Source organism: Passer domesticus, chromosome 8 (genome assembly GCF_036417665.1).
Source record: "Passer domesticus isolate bPasDom1 chromosome 8, bPasDom1.hap1, whole genome shotgun sequence".
In the NCBI taxonomy this organism is placed as follows: domain Eukaryota; kingdom Metazoa; phylum Chordata; class Aves; order Passeriformes; family Passeridae; genus Passer; species Passer domesticus.
Window position 1 is genome coordinate 6,728,133 of NC_087481.1, and position 19,597 is coordinate 6,747,729.

Below are 19,597 nucleotides of genomic sequence, written 5' to 3' on the forward strand. Positions count from 1 at the left end.
TGGGGGAGGAAGGGGCAGATCCAAACTTGCCCTGCCCTGGAACCCCAGTACTGCCCTGCCCTGCAACCCCAATCCTTCCAGAGCCTCTATCCCAGCCCAGCAGTGGCTGCCAGTCTCTGGCACAGCACAGGCAATGCTCCACAGCCACCTCTGGAGCCCCCAGCCCAGCTCCTGAGTGACCAAATGAGCCCAAGTCCCCCCTGGGAGAAGGGCCCAGGAAGACCAAGGGGTATTGAAGGCTGACCATGAGGCAAGGACACATCTTGACCCTACATCCTCTTGGAATTTCTGTCTGAACACTGCCGGAATCCAGGAGTTGGTAGCTGTGTGTGTGGTTCTTAAATCTTATTTTTCTCTCTTTCTATGTCTACTTCTATTTCCCTCCTCTGGCAAATTTTGATTAACTTAAAATTGATCAGGCTTAGAGTTTGTCAAGTGGAATGGCCAAGTTAATGCTTTCAGAAATGTTTTTTGTTGATTGAATGTCATATTAAATCTTTTGCCGAAGTTTCTCTGATCTTCTAGAGTTGCCAGTAAAGGCTGCTTTGAGCTCCTAAGAATCTCTTGATGGTATTTCTCTAGTACATCCAACTCAGAGGACACAAACAATTGCAATTCCTTTTAAATGTCTCCATGAGAGAATTTTATAGTGGATGGGGGTCAGGGTTTGTCTGTCCTGCTTGGCACAGCCCAGGCAGGGCTTTCCCAGCCACATTCCACACTCCATTGCCCAGCTGGAGCCACTGGTGCCTCTGAGTTCTGCTGGCCCAGCCCCAGGGACGCTCTCCTTGTCTGCCCATTCCCCCACAGTCTCTGGGCAGGGATGGCCTCAGTGGGGGCTGCTGACATCCTCAGCAACTTGGAGGCTGCTGCTGGATTTCACTGCTCCAGAGGCTTGTTCAGCCTTCAGCTCTTCAGTGCAGGAATTCAGTGCCCCACGGCTCATTGACATTCAGAGCACCTTAACAAGCCAAGGTTCTGGGAATAATTTTATTTCAGCTTTCAAATTGTTTGTGGCTAATTAGACTGATTTCAGAAGCCTATTCAAACTGAATATATTCTATTTAAAAAGAAAGTGAGAAAAGATTTTTTTAGGTCCTGTTTAGATTTTTTCCTCTTAATAAACTGATATATGCAATCTCCAATTGGCACTGAATCCAAGTGCTCCCCCATGCATTTTTAATAGATATGAAAATCAAGACCTTTCATGGCTGACAATCAATCAGACTCTGTCTCTATCCCCACCCCACCATTTCCACCATCCAAACCCTGGCAATCAGAGCAGCCTCGTGCAAATCTCAGCTCCCTCCAGCCCAGGCTGCACATGCAGCTTTCAGCTCCTTGGCTCCAACTCCCACCTGCTTTCCTTGGAGAAGGAGCTGCCCGAGACACAGAGGGATGTTCATTGATTGTCAGCCAACAAAGCCAAGGGAAGGCACAGCTTCATCAAATGCAAAAGTCATTCTTCTCCCTGGCCCTGCCCTGCCCCTGTTCCCCACAGCCTGTCCTGTTTCCTTCATCCCTGCATTGCCAGGCACTTTCTGGGACAAGGGAGCTCTACTCTGGCTATGGAGGGAGATCCAAGTGCAGCCCCTGGAGTGGGAACCACAACTCATCAGGTTTGTGTCCTTGGAGGGACCAGGAACTGGTGAGACTAGAGGCACAGGAAGGTTTCTCTTCATGGAAAACAAAAAATGTGAACATGATAAAATTTAATAAACATCAAAAGCCTTCATTCAGTTTCTTGTGACATCCCAGCAACATCTGACATGTGCACCATCCACAAGGGATTGCCATACAGGAAGGATTTTAGACAAAGACATAAAAAGAGGTGATAGAAAAGATAAAACTACAACTAAGATGCTGACTAAGGAGGTATTTAAACTTCCGAAAGATTGGGCAATTCCCTGATGCTCAAATCATGAAGCCAATCAAGGACGATACATTGGAATCAGCAGAGAGCATCTGGAGGAAGACTTCTGGGAGCAATGCGAAGGACAAGGATCCAGCTGCTCTAAATGAAGAGATGTCCTTAGACATGGCCATTTCAAAAGGAGAGCTGGAAACACGTAAAGGAGGGAGTCATGAAATATTAGAGTGAATGATGTTCATGGCAAAGATAGAGGGGAAGATCCGTATTTCTCCTCTTGCCATAAGCAGAAGAATCCAGTAGAATTAGGAAATTTCTTTTCCTGGAGGGAAAACTTGGCCATTTCTTAAAAGTACTCAAATGACCCAGATAATAAAGATTTCCTTGTATATTATGAAATGTACAAATATTAAAACCTGTGCCCCTTTCCAGGCAGACATCAGCTGTGTGCCCATGAACAGGCAGTGCCGCTTGTGCCCTGAGGTGCCCAGCTGGGATTGGATCTCTCCAAGAGCACCTGAGGAACAGCAGAGCACCTTGCAAGCTGCAGGTCCCTGACAGCCCTGCAGGGCTCCTGTCCCATAAACATCTGCTCTGCTGCAGTCTGAAACAGAGCCCAGCATGCTGCTGGGATCATCAGAGAGCTGAGGTGTGTGCTGGAATTCAATGCCTTCCCTATGCCGCAGCAGCCCTGCATTTCCCTGCTCCAGCCTTGGTCTGCAGCACAGCCATGGAGGCTCTTTGGGCTCCTGAGTGTTCCTGCAGCCCCCAAGGGCAGCTGAGCTCTGCCTGTGGCACAGTCAGCCCTGGCCAGCGCAGGCCATGCTCAGCAATTGCTTGTGTGTGCCTGGCCTTGCTGTCAGCCCTGGCAGCGGCTGCGTGGCCCCTTGGTGGCCCTGTGCTGGCCCAGCCATGGTGGCCCAGCCCCTGTGCAGGCCCAGCCCAGGCCAGGAGCATTGCAGCTGGCAACGGCCCCTGTGCCGTGGTGCCCACAGCAGCTTTGGGGCTCTGTGCCCCATGGCCTCCCTGCTGGGCAGCCTCTGTCAGCTCCTGCAGAGCCCCTGGCACCTGTGGGCCTGCACAGACAGTCCTGCCCCGGGCTCTGCTGGCCTCTGGGCCAGCAGAGAGGCCGGCCAGGGCTGGCCATGGCCGGGAACAGGCCCTGAGCCCCGCAGGAGGATGGAGCTGGGCCACAGCCAAACTCAGCCCAGGCCAAAGCTGGGCTCAGCAGCCAGGGCTGCCAAGGGCTGGGCACAGAGGCTGGAGGTGACAAATGTCCTGGGCCCCCTCCCTGCTCTGTCCATGCCCCCAAGGGCACAGAGCAGCCTCCTCTCTGGGGCACTTGCCTGTTTTCAATGCCTTGCACAGGCGCTGGCCCTGCCCCACAAGGCCTGGCCTGAGTCCTGCCCCTGCACGCTCAGCTAGGCTGAGATGCACACGGATGGTTTCTGGGGCAGGCTCTCTGAGCCCAGCCCAGCTCCCTGCAAGCTCTGCCAGCTGCCCTGAGCTCTGGGCAGCACCAAGGGCCTCTCCCCAGCCCAGCCCAGCCGGCTCTGGCCCCACAGCTCTGCTCAGGCCAGGCTGCTCTGGCCACTGGCCCCATGCCCTCAGCCCCTGCCAAGGGCACAGCAGCAGCTTCAGCTCACACAGGACTCAGCCCAGCCATAGGGGAAGGTGCTGGGCCAAGGCCAAAGGAGGCTCCTTGCCTGCCCTGCTCCCCTCTGGCTCAGGTGCTGAGAGCTCTGCAGCCCCTGCTGCCATGCCATGTGCCCAGGCCAGCACAAGAGCCGCGGCCTTGGGGCCCTCAAGAGCTGCTCCTGCTCCAGGCCCAGGGCCCATCCCAAAGCTGGGGCAGCCACAAAGCTGTGCCCATTTCTGTTCCTTGCTGCTCTGATGGCGATGGATCCTCAGCTACTTGGAGGTCGATGATGAATTTTCCTACTCCAAAGGCCTCTTCTTTCTTGAACTTTTCAGGAATTCAGTGAGAAAAGCTCATAAACATTTGTTTAAAACACCCACACAATAAAAACCCCTGATAATAATTTAAGTTTTTTATTGTTCTCTGGTTAATTTGACAGATTTCAGAAGTGTATTCAAAGTGAATATACTGTATTGAAAGCAATGAAGAGAGAATTGCTTTGTCCTGTTTAGTTTTATTTTCCTGTTTATAGATTGATATCAGCAATGTCCAATTGATATTGACCCCGAGCACCTTCTAACGCTGTCGGAATAGATATGAAAATCAAGACCTTTTATGGCTGACAATCAATCAGACTTTGTCCCTATCACTTCCCCACTGTTATGAATGACGTTCTATATGTCTAATTCAATAAACAACAAAGTTCAATTTAGCAGCAATTTTAATTGAGCAGCAATCATATATAAAATAATACCATCAAATACAATCAAGCAGGTACAAAAAAATTTGGCAGTGGTTCCCATAAAGGATAAGCAAAACCAATTGATCAGGGCATGGGCGGGGTTTTTCTCACCCTGCCTCATGTACAAAAAGAATAGGAATCCAAACACAATTTATATCCTGTATGCTAATACATATTCATCACTTTTTTCCCTGCAAATCTCCTCCTATTTTCTATTCTTGAAATTTATGTCACTATACTGCACAGCACATGCTCTGCTTGTTGCTCAGGGGTCTTCTGGCTCTTTGGTGCTCACATCCGATGAAGGCTTCTCCTCATCATCACTGTCCTTTGAGCAACCCCACTCATTGCACATGTGCCCCAAGTCTTGTGTTATAGAAGCCAGCATTATATTCCAAAAAAAAAGCCTTATTATTTTGTAGATACCTGGAATCATCCCATTTTCAGCCATTTCAAGGCTGATTCTCTAGTTATCCTGAGGCCTATTCCATTTTGGAATGTTCCTTATGTCGAACTACATCCAGGATCCTATTTTCTCATTAACATCTGAAAACATTTGTTTTGTGACACTAATAACATATCCTTTTCCTCTATTACTTCTTCTAAAATTTAAGTATTGTTAGCACTACTCGTATTCATTTATCACACTGCCATTTCCCTCATCCAACCTCTGGAACTCAGAGCAGCTGAGGAATGGAGTCACATCCAGGGGTGTCCCCAGGGCTCAGGACTGGGGCCAGGTCCATTAAATCTCTTGTATCAGGATGCTCATCCTGGAGTGGGGGCAAAGCAGCTCAAAGAATTCCTGATTTGCAAAGCTGTCAGTGGTGGATGGAGAAGGGGCTCAGGCTGCTTTTGGTGTTGAGGAAATGCTGAAACCAGCCTGACTCATTTAATCTCCTCCTGTCCTGGCTGATCTCCCCTCTTTCCCCTTCCACCCATTGGCTTTTGTCTCCCACCAGGCCCCCGGTGAAGAGCCTGGCTCTGTGTTCTCCATCCCCTCCTGGCTGGCACTGCCAGGCTGGGATGAGGAGCCCCTCAGCCTTCCCTGCTCCAGGCTGGACAAGCCCAGCTCCCTCAGCCTCTGCTCACAGCCCAAGGGCTCCAGCCCCCACCTTGGAGGCCCTTCCCTAACCCTGCTCCAGCTGCCAGACATCTTTCCTGCCCTGGGAAACCCAAACCCGGTCACAGTGACCTGGATCATTCACGTCCTTGATGTCCTGGTCACACAGCCCTGGCCCCTTGTCCCCATGTCAGGCTCTGGGCTGGATCCTGTGGAACATCCTTTGGTGGAGGCTGTGGCTCCAGGTGGAGCGGGGGGATACCGGGGGACAGGGACCCCGCTGGGCATGAACAGCATTGGACTTGTTGGGAGAAACTGTGAGTGGGAGCTGGGGCTGAGTGAGCAACCCAGTGACCTCACACAGCCCTCCTGGGATGTCACACAGCCCCTCTGGGATGTCACAACCTGCTCTGTGAGGTCACAGCTCATTCTCTAATGTCACACAGCTGGTCTCTGATGCCACAGCCAACTCTGTGATATCACAGTCTGCTCTGTGATGTCAGACCTCTGCCCTGTGAGGTCACTGCTGGCTCTGTGATGTCACAGAGATGGCCTATGATGTCATAGCTGCTCAATGACATTGCATTTCCCCCCTCTGTGATGTCATAGTCTGCTCTGGGATGTCAGACCTCTGCTCTGTGATGTCACTGCGGGCTCTGTGATGTCACAGATGCAGTCTATGATGTCAGAGTTGCTTAATGACCTCACATAACCCACTCTGTTATGTCATAGCCCACTCTGTGACCTCATGTTACCAGAGGATAAATTGTGAGCTCATGTGAGCTGACACCTGGAGCTTGTTCTCCAAAACCCCAGGCCTGTGGAAAGCACACAGTGCCCGTTGTGTGAGAAGGGGAACTGGAAGCTCACCAGCCTCAGTGTCCTGCCAGCTCAGCCAGGCCCACAGGAACATTGGGGTCCAGACCACCAGGGACCACCAGAGAGACCCCCAGGGCAGAAGAACTCATGGGTAAAGAGGAGGGGAAATATGTCAATGATTTTGGGGAAATGATTATCATATGTGTGTTTAGTCTGGGACAATCAATTAATATGTGTGCAAAATACAGAAAATAAACAGAAACTTTCCTGTACTCAGCATGCAGGGCTTTGGGAGGAGCTCTCCCCCATGCATCCAGCTGAATAAAGAATGCTGCTTCTTAATGCTGCATTGGGCTTAAGGAGTTTTCTGTTTTATGGATTTTTGGTAACACTCTCACTGCCAAGGAAAGCTCTGTCTGCTGCTGTTCACAAACAGAGGAGGGCTGGTGGCAGATGTGGTGGTCAGAGGCTGCCTGGGGCACCGTGACCATGAAATAATCAAGTTTTCAATATTCTGGGTAAGCAGAAGGGGCAGCAACAAAACATCTACACTGGAATTAGGTAGGGCAGACTTTGGCCTATTTAGAATGCATATTTGGGGAGTATCAAATCAGTTACTGATCTTTTAAAGGGAAACAGCCCTTAAAAACAAAGAGGTCCAGGAAGGAGAGAGACATTTCAAGAAAATAATCTTAAAGAGGGAGAAGCACCCTGTCCCAGTGTGGAAAAAGATGAGCTAGTGAGGAAAATTACTGTCCAGGATGCCCATGGAGCTTTTGTGGGGACTCAGGGGAAAACATTATTTAAAACTCAGGAGGTCTCCAAAGATGATGTTAGGTTACACAGAAAGAAAAGGGGAGAGGTGATAACTCAGTTAGAATTTCATGTGGCGGCTTGTATTAAAAAAAAAAAAAAATTAATGGCAAAAGGAGGGATAAGGAGAACCTCTATGTTTTATTGGATGCAGCAGAGAATAAAATAACTAAAGATAAGGAAAAGGCTGAGCTCCTTAATACCTTGTTTGTCTCAATGTTCAATATTAGGACAGGTTGTCCTCAGGACAAGTGTTCTCCTGAGCTGGTAGATGGGCACAGGGAGCAGAACATCCCCCTGGAATCCAGGAGGAAGCAGCTGGGGAGCTGCTGAACCACTCAGGTGCTCACAGGTGGATGGGATCGGATGGGATCCATCCTAGGGGGATGAGGGAGCTGGTGGATGAGCTCCCCAAACTGCTCTCCATCATTTACCATCAGTCCTGGATCAGCAGGGCGGCCCCAGAGGAGTGGAGGTGCCAATGTGAGCCCATCCCCAAGAAGGGCAGGAAGGAGGATCTGGGGAACTCCAGGCCTGTCAGCCTGACCTCAGCGCCAGGCAAGGCTATGGAAGAGATCACCTTGAGTGCCATCACAGGATGGCCGAGGGATCAGAGCTGGCCAGAGTGGATTTGAATATCTGCATAGATGATCTGGATGAGGGGATTGAGTCCAGCATCAGCAAATTTTCAGATGACACCAAGCTGGGTTCAAGTGCAGATCTGCTGGAGGGTAGGAGGGCTCTGCACAGGGCCCTGGACAGGCTGGATCCAGGGCCCAAATCCAGCAAGGTGAGGTTTAACAAGTCCCAGTGCCGGGTCCTGCACTTTGGCCACAACAACCCCTGCAGTGCTACAGGCTGGGGACAGAGTGGCTGGAGAGCAGCCAGGCAGAAAGGGACCTGCAGGGACTGATGGACAGCAGGCTGGACATGAGGCAGCAGTGTGCCCAGGTGGCCAAGAAGGCCAATGGCTCCTGGCCTGGATCAGGAATGGTGTGGCCAGCAGGAGCAGGGTAGTGATTCTTCCCCTGTGCTCAGCACTCGTTGGGCAGCACCTCGAGTGCTGTGTCCAGTTCTGGGACCCCAATTTAGGAAGGACATGGAAGGGGCTGGAGTGTGTCCAGAGAAGGGCAACAAGGCTGGTGAGGGGTCTGGAACACAAGTCCTGTGAGGAGTGCCTGAGGGAGCTGGGGCTGTTTATCCTGGAGAAGAGGAGGCCCAGGAGAGACAAGGTGGTGTCAGGGCACAGGTTGTACTTGATAACCTCCAATGTCTTTTCCAGCCTTGCTGATTCTGTGATTCTCTGAAACCACCCTTGCAGCAGGTGCAGGATGAGCCCTGGGCCTCCTCTTCAGAAGCTCCAGCAGCCCAGGTGCCTCAGCTTCTCCTGCCAGCCCCAAAGCCCATCCTGTCAGTCCTGCAGAGCCTCTGCAGCTCCTCCTCATTGCCCAGAACAGGGAGCCCCACAGGCAGACACAGCAGCCCAGATGTGCCCCCCTGGCCTGGGCTGCCTCTGGCAAGGGAGCAGTACCAGGCACTGCAGGAGCCTGCCGACAATTCCTGCAGCACTTGGAGGATGATCCTGCTCCCCAGGGGATGGTGCCAAGTCAGGAACTGGAATGGGGAGTGGGGCCAGAGAGGAAAGGGCAAACAGGGATGGGCTGTTTGCAGGGCAGGGAACAGCAGTGGACAATAGGAAGAAATCTAGACCAAGGAAGAGTAAAGAACGCAAAGGTGAAGCCAAGGAAATGCTCAGGGCAGTTTGGGGGTGGCTGCCAGGCAGCCCTGGCTCTGAGCAACAGCGTCTGCAGTGGCACAGGAAACTCCCAGCTGATGGGAACAAACTTTCTGGCTGACTGCAGAGGCCAGGACAAAGCTGAGTGGTTTCCCTGGTGTCCCCCAGCCCTTGCTGGCCCCAGGGGCTGATGGCATTTGTGCTCCCTCAGGTTCATGTCCCCACAGCAGCAGCATCGGGGTGCTCCTGCCTGCTCTGTGCAATGCAAACAGGGGCTCCTGAGCCAGTGCTGCCGTGGCTGTGCCTGCAAGGATGGGGCACCTGTGTGAGCTGGGGGAGAGGCCAGGGCTGCAGAGGGGGGATGTTGTTGGCAGCTCCATGAGGACCCTCTGGGACGCTGCCCTGGGCTGTGCAGCGCACTGGGGATGGATCAGCCCCTGCTCTGCTGCTCCTTCCCGTCTCCCCCAGGGCCCTTGCACAGCCCCAGCCATGCTGTTTGCCCCCAGCCTGCCCACGGCCAGCCTGGGGCTGCTCACCCTGGGGCTTTTCTGTGCTGAGCATTGGCCTGGCCGTGTTCTTGAGAGAGCCTGGGCAAGGAGCCTGGAGCCCCCAGGGCCTGGCCTGAGGCGTCAGCGCTGCCCCAGCAGTGCCCATGGCCTGTCCCTGCTGCAGCTCCGGCACTGCCACCCCCAGGACTGTGCCCGGCCTCGAGAGCACTCAGGCCCTGCAGCAACACCAGGGCCACCAGGGCAGCGGGGCAGGGCCACGGCAGCAGCACTGCCAACACCAAGTGCTGCTGCTGCTGCTGGGCACAGCTGCTGTGCCAGCACTGCTCTGCCCCCAGCTCTGCACACAGACATTGCTGCTGCAGCTCCAGAGAAGGCAACAAAAGGGCATCTCTGCAGAACACTTTGCTGGGAGATCCTTTCATTCCTTTAAAGCCACTGAGAAAACACCCCCTCAGTGACACAGTCTGCGGCCATGGTGAATGTGTAGAGAAACAAAATGAGAAATGGCACAAACAATGACCCTACTTTGTAGACAATATGAAAAAACTAAAACAAAGGGGAAAAAAAATGAAACACAACCAAACCAACAAGAAGTATCAAAGACAACCTTTATTACAAAAGGTTTGCCAAAATTGATGAGCAGTTTAATGTCCCTGAAAGCATCCAGTCATCAGTCTCCACACTGCAGCCTTGAGCTCTTGGTTCCTCAGGCTGTAGATGAGGGGGTTCAGCGCTGGAGTCACAACTGAGTACAGAACTGACAGGGCCAGATCCAGGGACGGAGAGGACACGGAGGGGGGTTTCAGGTAGGCAAACATGACTGTGCTGATGAACAGGGAGACCACGGCCAGGTGAGGGAGGCAGGTGGAAAAGGCTTTGTGCTGTCCCTGCTCAGAGGGGATCCTCAGCACAGCCCTGAAGATCTGCACATAGGAGAAAACAATGAACACAAAACAGCCAAATAATAAGGAGGCACTGAACACAATGAGCCCAAGTTCCCTGAAGTAGGAGTGTGAGCAGGAGAGTTTGAGAATCTAGGGGATTTCACAGAAGAACTGGCCCAGGGCATTGCCATGGCACAGGGGCAGAGAAATTGTATTGGCTGTGTGCAGCAGTGAATAGAGAAAGGCACTGGCCCAGGCAGCTGCTGCCATGTGGGCACAAGCTCTGCTGCCCAGGAGGGTCCCGTAGTGCAGGGGTTTGCAGATGGACACGTAGCGGTCATAGCACATGATGGTCAGGAGGAAATACTCTGCTGAGATGAAGAACACAAAAAAAAAAACCCTGTGCAGCACATCCTGTGTAGGAGATGGTCGTGGTGTCCCAGAGGGAATTGTGCATGGCTTTGGGGACAGTGGTGCAGATGGAGCCCAGGTCGCTGAGGGCCAGGTGGAGCAGGAAGAAGAACATGGGCGTGTGCAGGTGGTGGCCGCAGGCTACGGCACTGATGATGAGGCCGTTGCCCAGGAGGGCAGCCAGGGAGATGCCCAGCAAGAGGCAGAAGTGCAGGAGCTGCAGCTGCCACGTGTCTGCCAATGCCAGCACGAGGAAGTGCCTGATGGAGCTGCTGTTGGACATTTGTTGTTCCTTGGCAAGGGGATCTGTAAGAAAAGTAATAATGGAATAGTTGAATTAGGAGAGGACTTTAAATATCCCAGCCCAGCTTGGGGGCACTTTCCCCTCACTGCCTGCCCAGGGCTCTGCTGCCTGGAGCTGTCCCTGCCAGCAGCTGCTTCCCTGTGCCCAGGGCTGGGCCCTGCCAGTGCTGCCAGAGCCCAGCCCAGCCCTGGGGGCTCAGCTCTGCCCTGCAGACCCCTCCCAGCTCCGGCACTGCCCAGGGGCAGCAGGTGCTGGCCGCAGGCTACGGCGCTGATGATGAGGCCGTTGCCCAGGAGGGCAGCCAGGGAGATGCCCAGCAAGAGGCAGAAGTGCAGGAGCTGCAGCTGCCCCGTGTCTGCCAATGCCAGCAGGAGGAAGTGGCTGATGGAGCTGCTGTTGGACATTTCTTCACTCTGGGTATTATGAGCTATTCAAAGACAACAATTATAATCTGGACAAAGTACCTTGAGTCAATCCTCTGCTAATTTCTTACACAATCACTCAAAATTCCTTCTCTTTCTTTGGGGAAATTTCATTTACTTTTTTTTTTTTAATTTAGGTTTGGCTGCTAAGTAACTACGTGTTTTCTGGAAGGGGCTGATGTGTTGTTCTTAGCACTGCTCTCAGCCTGAACACTGGGGAGCCCAGAGGGAAAACAGGGCTCCCTGTGCCCCAGAGCAGTCAAACCTGCTGGTCCCACACAGGTGTCCTTTGTTCATTTCACCTGCCTCTCGTACAGGATGGACAAATTTCAAAGTGTACTTAAAAATAACGTGGCCTTTTTGAACACTACAGTTTCAAAATCAATCTCTCCAAACCCTTCTCTCTTTCCCTGTGCAGCTGGACAGGGAGGGATGCCAAAGGTTGGTCTGGCTGTCTGCTGCCTGCAGTTGTGCCTATTTGGAGCTGTTTCTCTCTACCCAAGCCTTGTCCCTGCCAGTGCTGCCAGAGCCCAGCCCAGCCCTGGGGGCTCAGCTCTGCCCTGCAGACCCCTCCCAGCACAGGGCACTGCCCAGGGGCATCTCCCTGGCAGCAGGGCCCTAAGGACAGGGCAGACAAACAGAGATGCTGCAAGCCAAGGTGCTGCTGCTGCTGTGTGTAGGGAGAGGAGGCTGAGGAGGCAATTTCTGAGGGAGATCTGAGGCACATCTGCTCATGCCCAGGCTGACAGTGCAGGAGTCTCAGTGACACAGCCAAAGCTGACAGCCCCTTCCCTTTAGGAGAAAGCTGAGAGCAGCCCTGGCCATGCAGCACCATCTCCACAGCAGGAGGAATCTGCCCTGATGGGGGTTGCTCCTGCCACCTCCAACTTCTCCCCTGCAGTGTCCATGGGGAGCTGCCAGGCAGGTTGAGAGCTGCCCCTGGCAGGTGGCACATCCCCTGGGCTGGCCAAGAGCCCTGAGGGCTGCAGGACCTGCTCTGCAGGACAGCCCTGGCAGCCCTGGCTGCAGCCCCAGCTTCACCCCCTGCAGCCATCCCTGGCAGCAGGAGCCATCCTGCCCTGTCCCTCTGATGGTGCCCAGGGCAGCCCTGCTCTGCAGCACATCCTCCTCCTCCTCCTGCTCCCCTGCCACAGAGAAATTGGGAGAGTCCTCCTGGCACATCCCCCAGGCTGTGGGGTGTGCTGGCTTCAGGAGATCCCTCCAGGAGCACAGGGGACATTGCCCTGCATCCACTGACTCACCATGTGGAGGGCTGTGAAGATCTTTCCCCAAGTGAAGTTTCAGCTCAATGACTTCCTCAGCCTGTCTCTGCCTGGCTCCTGTCCCCTCAGTGCCTGCAGGCAGAGCCCTCAGCCCTGCTGGGCTGGGAGAGGAGCTGGTCCTGGGAAGAGCTGTTCCTTTAAAGCTCAGCAGCACAGACACAGAACAAAGACTTTAATGACCCTCTTGGGACTTGGGTGTTGTTTACATCAGACTCAGTCCCTGAGAGAGCCTTCCAAAGACTTCTCCAGAACTCAAAGTTAAATTGAAACTCCAAAGTTTCTTGAAGTTTTAATGCGTCCCAAGGAGGGACACGACTGAGAAAGTGTCCCCAGGTTCCAGGTAGAGCAGAACACTGCAGGCAGTGATGACAGCTGGGGACAAACAAGGGAAAGGTGTCTCTGGTGCTGAGCAAACCTGGATGTGTTTCAGGAATGCAAAGGGCCAAGGCCTGAGCCCCAGCCCCTGGCCAGGCAGATCCTGTCCCTCCCTCATTGCTCAGGGCTCTTCCCGGGATGGACACTGGCATGTGGGGATGTGCAATGCCAAGGGCAGCACCATGGGGCGGCCCCTGCCAGGCTGCTGAGCAGGGACAAGGAGGCAATGAGGCCCCAGGCCTCATAGGGTCACTTGTCTCCTGCTCCTGGCTCAGGCCCAGTGCCAGCAGCCATGGCCAAAGTGCTGCCCAAGTGGCTCTGTCAGGGCCTTGCAGCTGCTGCCCATCCCTGTGCCCTGTGCAGCCCAGGCTGTCCTACGGTGTCCCTGCCCTGTGCCTCTGTCCCTGCAGGCTGTCGTCATCCCCCGGCTGCCCCACCTGGCTGGCCTCTTCCTTTGCTGACAGCTCTGCCTCCTGCCTGCCTCTGCCTGCCCACACAAAGCCTTGGCTGCTCCAGGCTCCTTCTGGGGGATGTATTGCACCACAACCCTGCCCGGGAGGAAAATTCCTTTCTCCTGGTGTCCAGTCTGGGCTTCCCAAGCTGCCCTTGGTGCCATTATCTCTTTCTCTGGCTGTTTTATACAATAAAGAAAAACTCCGAGATGTGTGAAACCACCCTTTAATCCCTCCCCGGCTACTCGTATTCTGTCCTCAGTCTCCACACCAATGAGCCCAGAGTCTGCCGCCTCTCACTGCTGGTTATGGGATGAGGCCTCCAAACCTCATCTTGAGAGGTTTTTGGGTCCTCTCCAAAGTCTGTTATAATGAAAACAGTGGTCAAAATTATTTTCTCCCAAATCTTGCAGTGACAGAACAAGGCTCAATATCTGTGAACTGAATGAGGGTGGATTTACATTTGTTAGAAGGAGGAAATACTTTACAATGAGGAGAGTGGCACAAAACTGCAACTGTGTTCTTCCACAGTTGGATTCCCCATCACAGTAATTGTCCAAGAGCAGGACCTTTGTGCAGCCTGACCCAGTGAAACCCATTCATCCCCAAGCACAGAATTCCTGTTGTGTGGGTTCTCTGATGTGCTGGGTGCCATCACAACGCTTCTGGCCAGAATGTCTGCTGAGGGCAGCCAGGCTGCTGCAGGGGCAGTGACCTCACAGCCATCACCATGGCAGCCCTGTGCCCTGGGCCTGGCTCTCCCCTTTCCTCTGCCCCTGCCTTGTCTCTGCTGGCATGAACAGTTTTCTCATTCATACCTTTTGCCCAAGGTGCAGTGGCCAATGGCTTCCCAGGCAGGCTCCTGGAGCAGAAGTGGCTTTTCAGAGCCCAGGCAGAAATGAGCCCTGAGGCAGCAGCTCTGCAGTGCTGGCCACCAGGCCGGGCTGCCAAGGGAGGCTTCTGGCCATGCCCTGCAAGCAGCTGCTGCTGCCAAGGTGCCTTTGGTGCCTCAGGCTCTGCCTGGCACAGCTCCCAGCACGGCACTCTGCCCTTGTGCCCGAGCCCTTCCCTGTGCTGGGGCTGGCCTGGGGTTTTTCCTGCAGCAGGACCTGCCTTGCTGATGGCACAGGAAAGGCAGTTCCTGCTGGAGCAGGAGGCTCTGCCTGCAATGGGCTCCAACAACTCCAGCAAGGCCCTGTTTGCAAAGCCCCAGTGGGAAATGAATGAGGGGGTCACGCTGCTTTTCGGGTGAAACCAGATTTCTCCATCCCAAATCTGACATCCTGAGAGGGAGAGGAAACTGTGGCAGGGATGGAATATTTCACAGAGAAAGCAAGAACCAAGGGACAGCACTGAGAGCTTCTGCAGAGCTGCTGAGCTGGCCCAGCCTCGGCACATCTGACTAGAAAAGCCCTGTCCCAAATTTTAACAGCAGCGTCTTCTGACATTTCCCTTTTTGGGAGTTGTGGAGATTCCTCCCTGCAGTGGGGACGCCCCTCAAGGTCACTGCTCCAGGCTGAGCCAAAGGGATTTGCCCACGGTCATTGGTCTGGGGGAGTGACACAAATCTCTGCTTAAAAACTGGTTTTGCTTTAGCACAGTTGCTTTGAAATCACTTCCTAGAGCTTTATATAATATGTTACAGCTCTTATATCTTGGTGTAAATATTTCTCATTAAGAAAATTTTGTCTAATCATTACCATAATAGATTTTATATAAATATTTATATATGGTATCCCATCTTTAATCCTGTGGACCAAATTGTATAAAGGTTAATTCCACCTTTATAATTCTTTACACAGGAATGCTTGAAAATTCTGGGGTGCAATTGGAACCAGCTGCTCCACAGTTCCTCTCATGGAAGAAGTTTAGAAAGCCTGGAGGTTCTTGGGAGTATTTGGATGTGGATATGGCAGTGTGGTCAGAGACAGAGAAAGTAAGATAAGCTTTCCCATGAATTGGTCTGGGAACTTTTAGGGAGCTGGAGAGAAAGAATTGTAAACTATCCACAGGTGGTGTTTGGAATAAGTTGGTTTTTTTCCAAAAAGTTGTTTAATGGAAGGTGTTTTCTTCATTAGCCAATCATGTGAAATGTGTTGATTAAATGACCAATGAGGTCCACTTGTAGCAAACCAAGGTATAAAAGAAGAGGATTGAATAAACCGGGGGCTTTTAGCTCTCAGCCTTCTGACCTGAGTCTGTGTCATCTCTGACTCCACAGTGACATTTGGGGATCTCTGGGGGCTATTTGGGATCCTTTCTGCAACTCGTGACCTAACAGGAGCTTCTCCAATAAACTTTGCCTGAAGCTCCTGCTGTGCCCATGACAGGAAACCCTGGGAGTGTCTGGGACATCCCGGCTCTTTGGCAACCTGGGGACTCCTGCGATGTCACCGTGGAGCCCCCGTGAGTGCCTGTGACAAATCGGTGCCTTTGCAGCCCAAGGTGCCCTGGGATGTCACCATGGAATGGCTGTGACTGCCTCTGAGCACAGGGCTGTTTACCATCCCCAGAAACCCCTGGGAGGTGTCCATGGAGCCCCTGTCTCTGCCTGTGACATTCCAGCTCTTGAACAGCCTGGAGACTCTTGGAAAGTCCTCATGGAACCCCTCTGAGAGCCTGTGACAAATCTGATCCTTAGCAGGCAACCATCCCCAGCCCCTGTTGCTATGGTCAGTTTCCATGGCAACCATCCTCAGCCCCCTGTTGCTACGGTCAGTTTCCATGGCAACCATCCCCAGACCCCTGTTGCCATGCTCAGTCCCTTGGCAGCTCCATGCAGTCCCCATGCCAGGGGTGGTTGCCATGGACACCATTGGCAGCCCCATCCCCAGAGTCATGGGATCCTAGATGCACAGAACTGGCTGAGCTGGGAGGGACCCATCAGGATCCTGGAGTCCAACTGCTGGCCCTGCACAGGACACCCCAACAATGCCAGCCTGGGCCTGGCAGCGCTGTCCAAACGCTGCTGGAGCTCAGAGAGCCCTGGAGCTGGGAGCCTTCCCTGGGGAGCCTGGGCAGTGCCCCAGCAGCCTCTGGGGAAAAACCTTTTCCTGAGATCCAAGCTGAGCCTGCCCCGACTCAGCTGCAGCCGTTCCCTCCAGTGCTGTCCCTGGGCACCAGAGGGAAGAGGTTCCCACAGCCCCAGCCAGGGACTCACTCCCAAGGCTGTTGCCATGGCCAGCAGGGCTGGGACCAGCTGGGATGCTCGGTTTCCAAGGACTGGGTTTTAGGAATGGGATTCCCCAATGTCCTGCTCCTGCTACAACCACGCTGCCGCTCGCTGCCCTCCCACCTCCCATGGAAAGCACAAAAGGCAAAGATCCTGGCCTGGGATAAGAACAATTTATTTGGAACAGCAACGAGATAAAGAACAAACAGGAACAGAAACAATATTGACAACAGAAGGGTTATAAAAAAGGGAAAACTACAACACAACTGACTGTGTTTTCCCAGCCATAATTTCCTCCTGCCTGGAAAGGACACCCTTCTCCTCAGGAGGAGATAGAGAGAGAGAGTCCCTTTCCTGCCCCTGGCAATGACCTGAGGTCGGAGTGAATGTAATGACACAGCCCTGGCCAGACCCTCATGTTCTTCAGGCTCACATCATGTCATTGGCAGGGGCAGGAAAATGAACAGGTGTCTTCCCAGCATGGATCACAGTGAACACGTATCACCAGGGCTCTTCCAAACGTGGTTCTCCCGTGGGGGATGAAGTTGGAGCAGTGCCCAAAGCTCTTCCTGCAGTTGCAGCATTTGCATATCTTCCCTTACTGGTGACTGTGTTGGTGTCTGCTCAAATGAGAGCTCTGTCTGAAGCTCTTCCCACACTGGGGACACTCGTAGGGCCTCTCCCCAGTGTGGATACGCCGGTGGGTGACAAGGTGGGAGTTGCGGTTGAAGCCCTTCCCGCAGTCAGAGCAGCGGAAGGGCCTCTCATCCGTGTGAATCCGCTGGTGCTGGAGGAGATTGGAGCTCATGTGAAACTTCTTCCCACACTGGGGACACTGGTAGGGCTTCTCCCCAGTGTGGATGCGCTGGTGCTTCATGAGGTAGGAGTTGTACTTGAAGCTCTTCCCACAGTCAGAACAGTGGAAGGGCCTCTCATCTGTGTGAATCCGCTGGTGGCAGAGGAGATTGGAGCTGGTGTGAAACCTCTTCTGGCACTCAGGACACTCGTAGGGCCTCTCCCCAGTGTGGATGCGTTGATGCCTGACAAGTTTTGAGCTGCAGCTGAAGCCCTTCCCACATTCCCCACACTCGTAGGGCCATTCCCCAGTGTGGATCATCTGGTGGCTGATCAGGGTGTTGCTCTGCCTGAAGCTCTTCCCACACTCCAAGCACTTGTAGGGCTTCTCCCCATCAGGAAGCTGCTCATGGACCACCAGCTCCAAGCCCTGGCTGAAGCTCTGTCCACCTTCCTGGCACAGGGTGGGTCTTTCCTCCTCAGAGCACCCTGGGCTGGGTTTGAAGCCCCTCCTCCTGCGGGATCTCAGGGAATTTTCCTCCTTGTTAGATTCCTGTGCCATGGAGCCGCTCAAATCTGCCTCTTCCATGAGGTTCTGCCATGGGGATTTGTCCTCCCTGGTCTCTATTCTCAGCTTGTCTGAGGAAGGCAGGGCAAGGAGAGCATGGGATTTGCCTCCATGCCAGAGGGGAGGGGAAGGAAATCCTCCCAGTGCATCCCTGGCAGGATGGCATTGGCAGTGAGGTTGTCCTGCAGCCTTGGGCTGTGCTGCGCAGGAAGATGGAGCAGGAGAGATAAGGAAAGGGCCCTGACTTCCTCCTCACCTGCCTGAGTGTCTCAGGGCATCTTCCTCTTCCTCGCAGCCTTCTCCATCTGGCAGTGGGTTTGGGATGTAAAATTCTGTTTTGGGAGGAAAACAAGAGATTAATGCATTGAGTTTTGTACTGGTTTGAGGTCAAACCAGGGGGAGATTTTAAGCCAGAATTACAATTTAATAAGAAAATTAAGATCAAGGCAATGATACAGAAACACTGCCTTAAACTGACACAGTCAGGATATAACCTGGCACCCTGTTGCTCAGGGTGCTGGTAGCAGTCCCATTAAATGGTGGCTGAAATCCTGTTGCAGTGATGAAAGTGATTCTGTCAAAGTAGTGATCCTGTAGAAGGGTCTGGTCTTCCTCTGAAGGTCCAGTGGTGCCTATGGAGCTCTTGTCCTCTGGCAATCCAGTAGCCAAGGTGCTCCTGGTGTCAGAAGCCTCCGCTTATATCCAGGTAGGAATGCTTGGCTCCTCCCCCTGGGCGGAGCATCCCACAATGGGATGATGTCATTTTACTGCAGGATACTCAATGGCCCATTCACAGAAGATAGCTCCTGGAGGGCATTATCAGGGCTGAGTCATGGAAGAGATAAAGAACACTGCCCCGCCCATTTATAACAGTTTTTAAAGGTGGTGATGGAAAACATGCATTTGGTTACATCTTGCACTGCAACCTGAAACAGTGGGGTAATCCCTGCTGGGGGTGTGAACACCACCCCCCCTACCCAAACTGGCTCAGGTGTAAAACCCTCACCCTGAGAAGGTCACACACACAGGGGACAATGTCACGCTTGCTGCACCCCAGGGGAGGTCTCTGTCCCTGTCACTCTCTTGCCCTCTCCCTTTTTTCTCTTTTATTCCATCTCTCTCTACCTCACATTGACTGTTCAATAAAATTTATTTTGCATTTGGTCTCATTAGCACATTAACTGGGGCAGAGGAATCTCTAACAATTTTATTAACCAGATTGTGTACAATATTTTGGCACAGTGAGTTCAGGCACTGTTCTCTGACCTTGACAACAGCATGGTTCCCTCCTCTGTGGGAGGAGGGCTCTTTCTTTCCAGAGAACCTCTTGGAAACTTGGATGCAAATTCCTCTGAGCAACTTGTGGGAGAACTGATGAGGAAAATGGCTGTTGTGGGTGGCCAGTGTAAAGAAAATATATTGTTGTCCGTCTTTGAAACGTTTGTTCAAATCACTGGAGGAATGTGAGCAAATGATACCAGTGAGGCTGACAAGGTTCATTCACCTCAAGATGTGGAACACAATGCTGCTAGAAGTGCCCAGCTCAAGGAGCTAAATTCCCAAATAACTCCCAAATTCAGAGGCTTGGGGACTTTGCCAAATGTGAGAATCATTATTCTCTTCGTCCCTGTCACACTCATGACAGCTCCACAGTGCTTTCCCTTCCTTTTAATAATCTGTATTGGGCCAAATTTCCACTTTTCTTTTTTGGGAAACTGCCAGCAGCTGAGCTGGGGCTGTA

At 53.0% G+C, this 19,597-nt stretch overlaps 1 protein-coding gene across 1 annotated transcript in view; it reads right to left on the reverse strand.

The window, feature by feature from the left end:
• LOC135305558 (zinc finger protein 883-like) overlaps nt 1-19,597 on the reverse strand; it is a 176,520-nt gene that overhangs the window by 130,653 nt on the left and 26,270 nt on the right. Inside the window, exon 3 of the mRNA XM_064429292.1 lies at nt 17,151-17,927. Coding sequence (XP_064285362.1) covers nt 17,151-17,927 — 777 coding nt within the window. The remainder of the gene's footprint in view (nt 1-17,150; nt 17,928-19,597) is intronic.